The sequence below is a fragment of the Corvus moneduloides genome, chromosome 8, assembly GCF_009650955.1.
Source record: "Corvus moneduloides isolate bCorMon1 chromosome 8, bCorMon1.pri, whole genome shotgun sequence".
NCBI classification, from domain to species: domain Eukaryota; kingdom Metazoa; phylum Chordata; class Aves; order Passeriformes; family Corvidae; genus Corvus; species Corvus moneduloides.
The window spans coordinates 18,393,912-18,407,461 of NC_045483.1; the positions used below are offsets into that span (position 1 = coordinate 18,393,912).

Consider the following 13,550-nt stretch of genomic DNA (forward strand, 5'->3'; position numbering starts at 1 on the left):
AAATGTATTATTTGTAAAGGCCCACAGAAAGGAAGAATATTTCTATGAAATGGTGTTTAGGCAGGTATGGTAATTGTAATCCCAGAAGCAGCAGGACTGCAGTATCTGTACAATCAGAGGGTGGAAGCAGTCCCAGGAAGTCAGAAATATGTTCAGCTTTGTTAACAATTTATTTTTCTTCTCTCTGACAAATGAGTCTCTGGCAAGAAAGGAAGATACAACATTCAGGCACCTAAAAGTTTTAAATACCACTCAGACCACATACTCCCCTCAGGCAGAACACAGTATTTTCAGATTCACACATAACTGACCATTTAGACAATAGGCAGAAAAATGAAGCTGCGGAATAGGTGCCCTTTAGTCCAGTAATTATTTTTCTGTATATAACTGCTAGTCAGTCCCACAGTTAGGGGAGAACTTTAATCAGCAATGAGAGAGCTTCAAAATTAAGAAAGGAGTTCAAATTTCTTTCCCTGCTCCTGGCATCATTGAACAGAGGGCAGCCTGGCTCAGCCCCTCAAGCTGAACAGTACTAATTGCATTAAACCTAGTCCATAAGCTAAGAGTCAGTATTTTACTTTTAGATATGTTTAGTCTAATTTTTTAAAAAAATAATCTGTTTGACTTCTGCCATTTTGTGACCAAAGACACAAAAGGATGGTGTGTCTAGTATGAGGCTTTTCTAGACTAAATATTGATTTCTCAGAGGGTTTCTTTTTCTGTTTTGACAGATGCTGGTGTATTCCTTAGGAATGACCCTCTATTGGTCAGCAGATTACCAGGTTCCTCCAAACCAGGCCAGTAACACAAACATTTTTGTTCTCTTTTATTCTGGTAGGTTCAAAGATTGAGAGGCATAATCTGAAGTATCACTAAAAGGGGCTTTATGTTTTGGACCACTAGAAAGAATTGAAAAGCTTGCATCAAGGTCTAAGCTTCACCAAAAATACCAGTTCACCCCAATCAGGGAATTTAGTTAAGAGATCATCTTTCCTTTTTCTTTTTCTTTTTCCTTCTGTTTCTTAAAAAATCTGAATTGTTCTTATTAAGATGAATTATACCTTGATTTTAAGGGTGAAGATTATTTATTCCAAGACAATTAGGAACAAGCTACCCAGGGAAGTGGTTGAATCTCATCCTGGAGGTATTTAAAGGATATGTAGATGTGGCACTTAGGGACATGATTTAGTGGTGGACTTGCCAGTGTTAGGTTTATGATCGGACTCGATGATATTAAAGGTCTTTTTCAACCTAAATTATTCTGTGATTCTAAGATAGGAAGGACTAAAAGAAAAACATCATGTTGGCATGATTGGGGTGCTGTGCACATTTATGTGCTTTTCCAAAAACGGGACGCAAGAATAAAACTAAATAACTCTCCTTATTTCTGAACAAATTCTATCAGTATCCCTGCTAGCTGAAATTAAAGATTTCTTGCTTACCCAGAATCCTTTCAAAGACTTGTAACATACATTTTGCTTCATTTCTGTGCTGATGCTTTTTGTTGCTTCTTCTCGATTTGGAGAGCACAGGCTTCTGGTAGATTTAACCTCCCTTTCACATTCTAAGAGAAAAGGCTTTATAAGCTAAATGGCCCTAAAATATAAGTATCTGGTCTCTATGACAACAGTTTTGGCTGGTATAACTCCTCACCTTTTTGAAGCTAATGCTACCACATATCTTACTTGCATGAATCTTTGATCCACAGTCGAATTAACAAAGCTCTGGAGCAAACTGAACTCTCTGTCACCAAGAAGCCCCTAATTGGGCTGATGATCACTCTTGGAGATGTCAAGTCTCTCCAAGGCTATCCTAGATCCCACTAGAGGCACATTTAGTGCTGTTAGGGTGCTTGTCTGGAATTTTCCCAAAGTCTAAAGGAATTCAGTGCCTGTTTCTCACCCAGAGTGAAAGGCTTACAGAAATTCCTGGTCCCAGTTTACACAGGATTTCAGTCCCCTGGGAGATGTTATTTAACAATACCTCTATTTTGACTCAGTCCCTCCAGCTGGGTGACCAACTACATACAGTCTTGCTGACACTGTGTGAAGATCTGCCACATAAAAGACTTTCTCCTGAATCAATCCTGGAAGCATGCGAAGCACATCAGAAGGAATCTGCTTCCTTACCAGCAAAATTCTACATAAAGAAAATGGTCCAGTTTGCAGTGGGAAGTGTCAGCAAGGTAGGTACTACTCTCATACTCCAATCATCTTTGCTGTGGTGAGAGAGTCATGCAGTGACATGGGACACAGGTGAGTGATTGCCGAAATTAATGTTTGTATGGATTAAGGAAGTGAGATTTGGTTCTAAACTTCTGCACAGGAAATTGTGTGGGCACATGTACAAGCAAATAAAGCAATGAAGCTGTCTCACACACCACTTCTACACTCCTGGGAAGTGATCCAGCTTTGGTACTTACAAATCTTAATTTCTTTGGTTAATACTGAAGCAATCATAACCTTTACAGAGACCTATTATTGGCCAAAGGAATGGACTTAACACAACAGTAAAGATTTCTCAGCTGCCACTCTGGTTTCAGACTTCCTTCATGAAATTAAAAAAAATTGTATTTACACCATGTTAGGGAAATTATTTCATTGTTCTTGAGTGGAATTGAATATTTGCTGTCCAGTCAAGCCTGACCACATGAGGTCTTTAATAAGTGAGCACTTGAGTTTTTTCAAACTTTGAAATATCAAAAAACATTTTTGTTGACAAGTTGAATGACAACGGAAGAAAACACACCAGATTTTTTTTTGTTTTCAACCAGTATTCATTAAGATTCTGAGAATAATTTTTCCCTGGCACTCTTTATTACTCTCTTTACTGCTGTAACAGTCCCCTCTTAAACTTAGCTAGCATGAGAGCATGGAGCCCACATACTCAGTCCCACTTTGTGTTAACAGGAGAAAATGAAGTTGCTTATACAAAGCAAATCAGCAGCCTCTGACAGCCAGAGGGCAAGGATCACTTCACTATGAGAGTCTGAAGTCCACATATCATATGACATTGACTTTCAATATTACTACCTTCTAGACAGAGCAGGTGGTCACTGAAGACAGCACAGCCTCTCAGCTGAACAGAAGTCATGTGATAAGGAAAAGACTGCATGAAAAAATATCGGACACCTCAACACTGTCATCCCAGATGAATCTTCACCAAGGTAAAGAAATACTTATAATCTGAACTCTCTAATGAGGATACAGACAGCCTTTTCTGTGTCTTTCCCAAGGCAGATGAATTGCTTAATTTCATGCTGTAGTGATTGCATATAGTGTTGGGTAGGATAGTTATTGCTTTACATATAAATTAATTCATAATGGAAAGACTCTGAGGCAAGTCAGTGAGGTTTCTTTTCCTTATTTCCACAAAGGACAGTAGTCTCAGGGCTGTGAAGCAGTGATAACAAATCAGCTTGCACAGATTTGACTCTTAAAGCACTTTCCATAAAACCTGTGCATCTAGAACGCCTCTACTTTCAAAACTGCTTTTGTACCTTGTATACTCCAGTGTACTTTTGAAGGTGCAATTCTGTGAGGTTATCCTCCTTCCATTAAGGAATATATATTCATCTTTCCTATTTGATTACTCAAACAAAGATTTGTGGTTCCTTTTTGATTTTAGTTTAATTTTCTATTCAAAAGATGTTTTATAAATTCACACATGAATTGCTAGAGTGATTTCAAGACACAAGGCCAAATCCTGCTCACTATATAAATAAACCAATATCTACCGATTTTGTATTCCATTTGACCAAGATTTATTATCCCTCAGAGTAATTCTATAACTGTATCTTTTTTCTAGTATCAACACTGTACTGTTCACTTTGACAGAGATCTCTGATTTTGGGGCAATGGGAAGCTGGCCCAAGCTATACAGGATTTTTTTTTAATATACTCAACATTAGGCATATAAGCAATACAATTCCTATTCAGCAAATCACACATATGCTCCATTAAATCAGCTAGAATCAAACATGCACTTAAATACATGTAGAACATTTCTATTAGGTATTATTGGTTATAAGGAGATTCTTTTGGAAACTTACAGACAAACCACCCCTAAAGCTATATTGGTTCACTTACTCAGAAACTGAGCTTGTAGATTCACACTTGCAAAAGTAGGTAGAAATTCTGCTGCTGCCAAAAGGGATGGTCCCATCTTCAACCCCATATTAGCCACAAATTCCTGACAGTTTCCTTATCCTCATTCTAGGGATTATGTATCTGGTGTGATATCTGTGTTTTCCAGTGATTCAGGTCGCTTGACTTACACTTGCCAAAGGACTTGAATGAATTAGGATTTCGATTGCATTGAAAATGTGCAAGACAGCATACCATTTCTTCCTTTTTTTTAAATTAAAAAATATGCTTCAGAGATGCTGTAAAAGGACTAGAGAGAATTCAAGCAAAGTAAAGTCAGTGTGAAAGAAAAATATACATCCTAATGAGTTAGGATGACCCCTTAATGGAATTTCTACATCTGACTCTGGTAGTGGATTGTGTCTGGGCATTGTCCACCCTGCACACAGAAAGAAGACATTATTGCTGAAGGTTTTGGACCTCAGAGTATAAGGAATAAGAACTTTGCAGGTTATCTGCACTCTTCAGCCTTTCAGTTGAACATGTAGAATAGAATTAATGTGTTAGATTTGTTTTATATGGAATGGTTGAAGAGAAGTATGAAAACTAATTTTGGTCCAAATAAGATTATGAAAGTAATAGAATGAAGTTACCAAGCTTTCCTCAGTCTTTAAGGAATTGGAGTCAGGGTTAAAAGACAGACAGATGTGGACTATATAAAAATTAGTCAATCAAAATGTTATTTACATTAACATGCAAATACAATGACTTATAATTAAAGTATATGATTCACCATATTTCCTTTCTGTTTCCAGACAAAGCGTCCAGATTAATGAACTATAGCCAGTCAACAGAAGATTACAGACAACTCTCTGTGGATTATAGTGACTCTAATAGTATTTCTGAAAGTACATCTTTGATACTGTCTAACCGAGGACACAGGAGAGGTAAGATTTTTATAAAAGATTATGTTTGTGAATTATGTATTCATCTCTTTTGTCCCCTGAAGTGTGGGACTAACCATGTACCAGGTGATAGATACTCCCGTGCAACTTGTGGTTATGTGACTTGGGAGGTGTATTTGTGCTAAGTTGTAGAGAAGAAAGATACTTTTATATTAGATTCTTTTTCACTTGTGTCCTACTGCAAAGCTATATATTCCCTGATTACCATGTAGCCCCATCCCCTCTTTCTTGATTCATGCCCCCTTTGCCAGGTAAAGCTGTTCAGCAGATCACAAAGCCTGACATTATGTTTTTAGCACATGAGGTCTTGATAAAGAAAAGGTGGGGCTACCCCACAAATGCATAGGGTGGGCAATGTCAAGATGTCAGCTCTGAAATAAGTTGAATCTATGAATAATACCTAAGATTTGAATGTTGAGAATTAATTTTTCTTCAAGCCCATTCAAAAAAAACCGGACTAATTCTGAAATCTAGGGGGAAAAAACAACCAAATAACCCTTCATTTTCTTTTCATTTTTGTCCCAGAGCCATTGTGCATTTCCTGCTTAGCATGTTGTTTTTGTTGTGCTAAATGCCAGGTTGCAATGCTGTTCTGATTTACTTTGTCTGGAGATATCGGAGTTGGAATTTTAGCTTCACTTTCAACCCTTTTGTGGCAAGAACATGAAAGAAACTGGCAGAGAATTTGTTCAGTGAAGACACCGCAGTAGACATTGTTTGGGTTCCTTCCCAAGCCATACAAATCACAGTGTAAGGCGATACTATGAAGCAAAAAAGGGAATTCAAGAGGAAGGGGAGTACTGCTGTGCATGTGTGTCTTCATGTATAAATTGGAATCTGAACTGGAATCACTTACACAAGACAGTGCCCAAGAGCAAAATGTTGCTGTTGCCAAATGCCACCAGCCCTCTTAAAAAACCAAGCTTACCATGCCAGCTCCCCCTCTCAGACTCCTACCCATTTCTATCCTCCAATCTACAGTTATCCATCCTCCTATGTGCTTTCAAACTTATTTTCCATCTTGCCTGTGGAAGCTCCTAGACCAAGAGGTGGAAGTTTACCCCTATAGTTTGGAGTTTACTTCCTCCCTCTATGAACTTCCATGAGAAATTAAGTACTAGGTCCTCCTGTGGCATAGATTCAAATCTTCTCTGTAAGCATGTGTGGATTTTGTGTCCCAGAAATTTCTTCCTTAAGGCAATAACCCTAGCATTCACAACATCAGTTATGATGTACTAGGGTGTGCACACTGATTGCTTAGTTCATTGATGCCATAAATAACAGAAAACTGCTGAGTAGTCCTTGTTTTTTCTCAATGGGGAACATTAATTTGTGTTTCTGATATCCAGATGCTCATTGTAATGAAATATCTAGGACCATATTACCCTTACTCTTTTGAATTTTAAAGGTTTAAAAGTCCTCAGACAAGAAAAAGAAAAAAATACATAGAGCACTACCTCAAGGGACTAATTTCCCTAGGAAAGATGGCAAAAAAATGGTGTGTTCACTGCAATTCTATGAGGACGTAATTCAGAGAGAAATTGGGCATATCCTGGGAAAAAAACACATCATGTCATAGCATCTCAGCCCTAAGCCCTCAGCCCAAGGATAAGGAAAGTGAGGTTAGTCATGTTAATGCTCTCCTCCTGCAAGGCGCTTTTCTGAAGCTCCAGAATTGTAATCAATATCAGCAGCAGTAAAAACCTGAGATTGCAGCTGCTCCCTGAGTGCCACATACGTGTCAGTCACACACAGTTGCACACAGCAAAGGTAAACTCAGAGCAGAAGCCTGTTTTGTAAGCACTTTTAAGAAAATTTTGGTCATAAACTTGACAAAGGCCCATTTCAGTGACTTCGTGCATGTCTCTGTCTCCACTGAAACACTGGTAGCTGTTCATACTCAGGATTTTGTAAGACAAGATTCTAAAAATACATGAGCAAACACAGAATGTGAAAACTTGTTTGCCACAGACATTCTTTCATGAAATAATATATTAAAAAAAAAGCATTCTTCTCTGAGAAGAAATATTCCCATCTAGTAGAGCACAATATCAAGACTGTACTTTAGTAGCTCATTTAACATATCTAATCTACAGGATCAACTTCTTGTTAATGTTAATTTAATGTCATGTGTGTGTTGGATTTGTGATCAAAGCATGGCAGTTGGGCCACTGAAAGTAGCCAAGTTGTCCCACTGCTGTAATAGCTGATATAGAAAGACTAAGGGGAATTTTATGTGTTTGTCAAAATATATTTATACAATTACGTGAAAACCACAGTGTAAGCAGAGATTTTTGCAAGGTTTTCTCACAAAAAAGCATGTAATTTCAGAACACAGGACTGAAACTTAACGTTGGTAACTAGCTTATCTCAAATCTCACATTTTGTCACTACCATCTGCAGCTTGAAAAAACCCCACATGTTTATGCTTATTTTAGCAATGTGACTGTAGTTTCTAGGTTTTAAAATTGCAGTTGGTTGGTTGGTACACTAGAATTCAGTGTCACGTTTTCATGTTGGAATTCAGAGTGAAGTCTCAGGGTGTAGTGCATGAATGTTTTATCTAAATGATTGCTTCCATACATCTTATCTTATCACCTCTATCATCCTGCTTATGTAATAGTTTTATATACAATTCTTCAAATAAGATCAATGAAATGATCCAAGTGAAGAAAAATTTAATCTCGCTCTTCCTTAAAGATTTCAAACATCTCTGCTGATACAAGAAACATTCATAGAACTACCACTTGCATAACCCTCTCTGGTTCTGCCTCTAAATTTCAACTTTCATGTATTTGGACAAAGAAACACCTGCCCATTCTGTAGCAACAGAGATGATTGAAGGTGAAAAACAATGCAATCCTTATTTGCTAAGGACCCACAAACCATCCAGTACTCCCACCAGATTTTTATGATGTAAAAACATTCACAGTATATTTAACATAGCAAGTAACTAGTGGAATAGATACAACCATTTTCATTTCATTGATTTTATATTCTACTCTGATTAAGCCAGAGAGAAGCTTCCTGGCTTTTTCTACCCATTTTATGCCTGGAAATAGAAGAACAAAATTGGGCATAATTTCTGAAGAGAAAAAGCTGTTTCACAAATTACCCCCATACAGATGGAAATGACAGCCATTGTACCTACACAGCTGTTTTCCAAATTACATTCACATAAAGGATTATGAAGAGGAAGTAACAATAACTAGGGAACTGGGAATACTGCTGGTGTAATATTCACTTAACCTTATTAAACAGCCATTTATCATGTCCAGGCAAGAACACAAGAGAGGAAGTTACCAGTCTAAATTTCTTCCCTGTTGTAATTGTCCCAACATCTGATTCTGAGTGCTGCTACTATCACTTGAATTTTGAAATTTCCTTTATTTATTTCAGAGAGAGTTCCAGAGACACACAGGTCATGTGACCCCACACTTAGTGGGTCGAGGACACAAAGTAGCTACAAGCTCTTCATAAACAGGTAAGCTCAATTCAGATTTCTACAGGATGGAAGCTGTTTTATAACCAAGCAGGCAACTAATGTGGCAATGCCAGTATCAGAAATTGCTATCTGAACCTGTTTTGATAATAGATACCATTTATGCAGAATAAATACATAATATTCTATTATGTAGAATAAATAAGTAATGTTCACCTAGACTTGGTTTGGTTCCAAGTGGAACAGTCCAAAAGCTCTAGTGAAATGGAACTTGGGCCCTGAACAATCCACACAAAACAAGCAAATTCAGGATTTTGACATATACTCTGTACCACTGTGTCCTGCCAGATGCCATGGGCCTCCCAGAACAGCTGCCCCCAGCTGTGTCTCCACCAGGCAGCAAAGCAGCACTAGCCCTCTGTGACTGAAACAACTGGGAAGCTGCTCCACAGAGGCTGTGAAAGGTTGGATTTGATGATCTTAGAGGTCTTTTCCAACCTTAATGATTATATGATTTTATGAAGGGAAATAGCTGTTGAAAAGGTATGAATAGTCATTGCTTTCCCTGTCAAGGCATTCTGTCAGAGTCCTTATTTGTCTGCATTCACATTTTGGATGTGGTCTTGCCTTGCTGTCACATTAAAGTGCTGTTACACCTTACGTGTTCTGGAGCGGCTATGTCAGACCATCCATATGATCCATATTTTTCATTTGTATTTCCATCTCAGTCCTTAGATTGATTTTTCTCACTTGTGTCAGTTATATCCAGCCCTGCACTACCACTTTAATGGAGAGTTATAGGTAACCCAGGGACACAAGCAATAAAGACCTCTGCTCTGTCATGAGGATTAGCCTCATTTCAGCCATGGCATGGACAGCAGCCCTATAGATATCGACAAAGAAAACTGAGAACTGTACAACAGATAGATACTAACTCCTTTTCAACAGCCCAGGAAACATCACTGCTGCCAAACAAGAGTTTTCTAGACTGGGTGTCATCACAGTGCAGCTATAATCATGGCTGTTTCCAAACAAAGAGGAGATGTAAGTACTGTCAGCCTCTAGGCACCCCAAAGACAAAATCCCGTAGTTAAGCACCATGTAATCTCTACAGACATCCCATTTAAATTGGGTTCTTGACCCAGTTAAACAGGAGTTTCTTCTTTTAACCATGACATGGGTAATTCAGGCCCACAGGAGATGCTCAATTTAGATCAACTCCCAATTAAATGTGTCCCAAGTAAACAGTTTGAACTTCCTGATAAATCAGCCATGACAATCTGGGCAAGATGAGATATCCCAGTACACTTGTAAAACTGCAACAAGAGACATCTACAAGCAGGTTGCAGGATAGTGGCTGCTTATGTCAAGAAAGAAGTCTCTGTCTACCTGTCTAACTACATACACATACATTTATATGTGTATATACAGACATCTATACATGCATCATGTATCTGGCACTTGTATGAGTAACAGAGAATTTATTTACTCAGTATTTCAGAGCAATTGCCATGCCTCCAACTAACAACCTGGGTATGATCTTGATATGCTTGATCTAAAATCATGCTGCCAGGAGTAAGTTCCCCTCCTTTGCTGAAAGACAAACTGTTCTCCAAATTCCCAGCAAGCAGTTTGCCATAGAACCTCAAGGACCATCAACCCCCCTCCTGGTTGGGTTCTGCATCTGCAACTGAGTTTCTACCACAGTCACCACCCTATTACAAGTACCATGACAGCAGTGGAGTTGGAATTACTTTGGAAATCACCAGTTTCCCATGTAGGAGTACAACCAACACAAAAATTAGTGATGGGTTTACTATTTATAAAGCTTACTAATACCATCATGCTCATTCTGTAGGCAGCCCAACTGACATAATTTACATCTGACAAAGTTAAGCTTGTAAGCAAGGCTCTGATCTGAGGTGGCTGGTGTGGGGTCAGTAGCTCAGACCCAGGAAGCTGTGACCGGTCCGGAGAGATGGTCCCATGAGGAACCGTCTTCCCGGGGCTCGGTGTCTTCCCTCAGCTGTAGCCAGAGTGGCCTTGCAGAGAATCTATCAGCTCTCTAGTGGTTCTCAGCTCGTGATTCCAGCTCTTGCTCTGCGGGGCAATCTCCCAGGCCAGACCAGGAGGAGAGAGACGAAGAGACCCGTGTAGCAGTTCTGCATGGGGCAGCTTTATGAGTCCGCACCCAGCGAAGGGGAGGCCACGGACGAGCTCTCTGCTCTCACAGGGGCAGAGGGCTAGATCTTATAGGGATACAGGGGGTGGGTGTCAGACAGTAAAAGCCAATGAGTTACAAAGGATCTGCACTGGGTCTCCCAGAGGATTCTGGGTCTGTCTTCTTCTCACTGTAACTGAAAGTTGTTGCCTTTCCAGGGGAGTTCTGCTGGGAGGTTATGCAATCTCCTTATCTCAGCAGACCTCCCTCCAGGGCAGAGGCTGGGCATACCCCACACTGATCTATATATAAAGAAGATACAACCGTTAAATCTGGCATCTCTCACCTCACAGGACTAATAACAGGAAGTGTTTTCTACAGGAAAAGAAAGCCTTCTTAATAAAGAATCTTGGATTTTGAGCTAATAATGCTCACAAAGGTCACTTCAGGTAATTTTGAGGCATATTTCTTAGGTAAATTTTGATCTTTATGAGGTTGCATTGATGGAAACAAAAAAAACTAGATATCTTTATAGACCGAGGAATGTAAAATATGAGAGGAGAGGAGAGGAGAGGAGAGAAGAGGAGAGGAGAGGAGAGGAGAGGAGAGGAGAGAAGAGAAGAGAAGAGAAGAGAAGAGAAGAGAAGAGAAGAGAAGAGAAGAGAAGAGAAGAGAAGAGAAGAGAAGAGAAGAGAAGAGAAGAGAAGAGAGAAGAGAAAAGAGAAGAGAAGAGAAAAGAGAAGAGTTCCGTTGGGAGAGACTCACAATAATCATCTAGTCCAACTGCCTGACCACTTCAGGGCTGACCAAAAGTTAAAGCATGTTATTAAGGGCAAGTCCAAATGCCTCTTAAAAACTGACAGGCTTGGACCAGTGACCATCTCTCTAGGAAGATTGTTCCAGTGTTTGGCCCCCTTTAAGTGAAGAAATGGTTCCTAACATCATCTCTGAACCCCATCTTTGAACCATTCCCATGTTCCCTGTCATTGGACACCAGACAGAAGAGATGAGAAACTACTCCCGTTAATTTGTTAAAATTTTTTAGAAATTCCTTGAATAGTCTCCTGAAGCAAATCTGCAACATGCAAAAGAAAAGGATGAAACTTTGGGATAATGAAAAAGCTTCCATGTGTCTTTAGCATTTGTTAAAAAATGTTATTAATAAAAATCCTCCTCAACAAAACCTCTCCTTCTGAACCATATAATCATTCTTTCTTTACTAAGTACATAGTATATGTGAAGTTTGTTCTAAGGACACACATCTGCTCACATGGAAAACACCATTACTTTCTGCATTAAAACTATAGTTTTAATAGTTTTAAAACAAAGACAGCTTTCTGATCTGAGATTTCACACACCTCTTTCTTAATTAAATTGAAAATTCCCTCAGTTCCCTAGGACATTAATTTATTCTAATGAATTAGTATTCAAATAATTCAAATTTCCATTCCTGGAAAACTCTGAATTATGTAACAACAAATGTTAAGGTTTTCTGAAATTCTTTGCCTGTTTGCTTCACCAAACTTAAACCAGCAAGATCTGGCTCACCAAATGAAAAAAAGAAACAGAGTTTACATTTATTTATAAAGGGCATCATTAATATTATTCCTGTTAAATTCGTTCTCTTTTTCTGCAAAGAAACATTTAGGAGTTTATAACAGACATTGCCCTGGACTTCATAGTATTCCAGTTACTGTACCTTAAGCTCTCTGTCCTCAAGTCAGTGTTGTGTTGATTGCATGTTACATATTTTGCTCATGGTGACACTTCCTTTGAAGGTCAGTGAGTGCTGTAGAAGAAATCCCTGGTGGAACGCAGAAGAGCAGCCAACAGAACCTGCTAAGCTTGGGCTCCACCTTCTCTGTGTCTGCAAAGGACTACTCAGCAGCTGCTGCATCACAGAAATGTTTGTTCCACAGGAAGGAAAAGGTGAATAATGAAAAACATATAAGCTGATTTCAAAATGTAAATATCACTAAAGAGAAGCCTGTCATCTAATTTTTGTTTGACAGTGATGTACATATTACCTACTAAGTCATCTTATTAGATGAGTATTCTAAATTGACAGACTCCAAATTAGGCATGATCAGTTGTGATATCAGAACTGAAGGCAGTGAAAGCTATTGTCAATAAAGACTATGCAAAAGCTGGAAACTGAACCCTCTCTGACCTACATATGTGATTTCTGCAAGCATCAAACACCATATGGACTGTTTTCACCAACCACTTTGACATCAGCTTCAGAACAGCAAAAAAATTTACAGAGACACTTAACCCAAACATTTGACAGCCAATGGTGTTCAAAGGACTTAAATTTTTTTTATAGTATGTCTGGACAGAAAGCATAGGCTGGCAGTGAATGTGCTCAACCAAAAGTTCACCTAATTGACTATTTCTAGTTGCTAGGCTGTGGTAGGACTCCGTTACATGGAAAGGATAATGTTTCCTTAAAAGTTGAATTGCAAAAATTCAGAAATAACTGAATCACAGAAAACACCACCATGATCCTTCCTATGGAGCTTTCTGTTGTGGAAGAAGAAGGGACAGGTTTCAGGTTGATGAGCCCTTTCACCTCTTCCCAGTTCAGAAGCTCAACACTGACCGGTGACAGATATTTGGTCAAGAGCTTCAGTTAGATACTTTGGAAAATTATCTTTTCTCATATACATTTGGTTTAAAATTTTATTATTATGATTTTTGTGGGGATAATAATGGCATTTCTCAGAAGGAGTTCAGCAACTTTTACAACACAGTGCTAGTCCCTCTAATGTGATACAAAACTGTATTGTCTATTGGTAGGACAGTACTGGTATAATTAAATAAATCCTAAATTTTTTTAAAAATCAAAATGGTTCAAGTTACTAAGGCATGGTGAATGACTGTAAGGATTCACATCT

General features: G+C 38.7%; 2 protein-coding genes across 7 annotated transcripts in view; one reads left to right on the plus strand and one right to left on the minus strand.

Moving 5' to 3' along the window:
- Nucleotides 1-13,550, minus strand: part of MAPK8 (mitogen-activated protein kinase 8) — a 182,595-nt gene that overhangs the window by 66,343 nt on the left and 102,702 nt on the right. The gene's annotated exons all lie outside the window — the stretch shown is intronic.
- FRMPD2 (FERM and PDZ domain containing 2) overlaps nt 1-13,550 on the plus strand; it is a 71,393-nt gene that overhangs the window by 12,248 nt on the left and 45,595 nt on the right. For all 6 annotated transcript variants that reach the window (XM_032116203.1, XM_032116198.1, XM_032116201.1 and 3 more), the window contains exons 4-9: nt 732-797; nt 2,000-2,185; nt 3,040-3,166; nt 4,901-5,032; nt 8,450-8,534; nt 12,432-12,582. In XM_032116203.1, the coding sequence (XP_031972094.1) occupies nt 732-797; nt 2,000-2,185; nt 3,040-3,166; nt 4,901-5,032; nt 8,450-8,534; nt 12,432-12,582 (747 nt within the window). The remainder of the gene's footprint in view (nt 1-731; nt 798-1,999; nt 2,186-3,039; nt 3,167-4,900; nt 5,033-8,449; nt 8,535-12,431; nt 12,583-13,550) is intronic.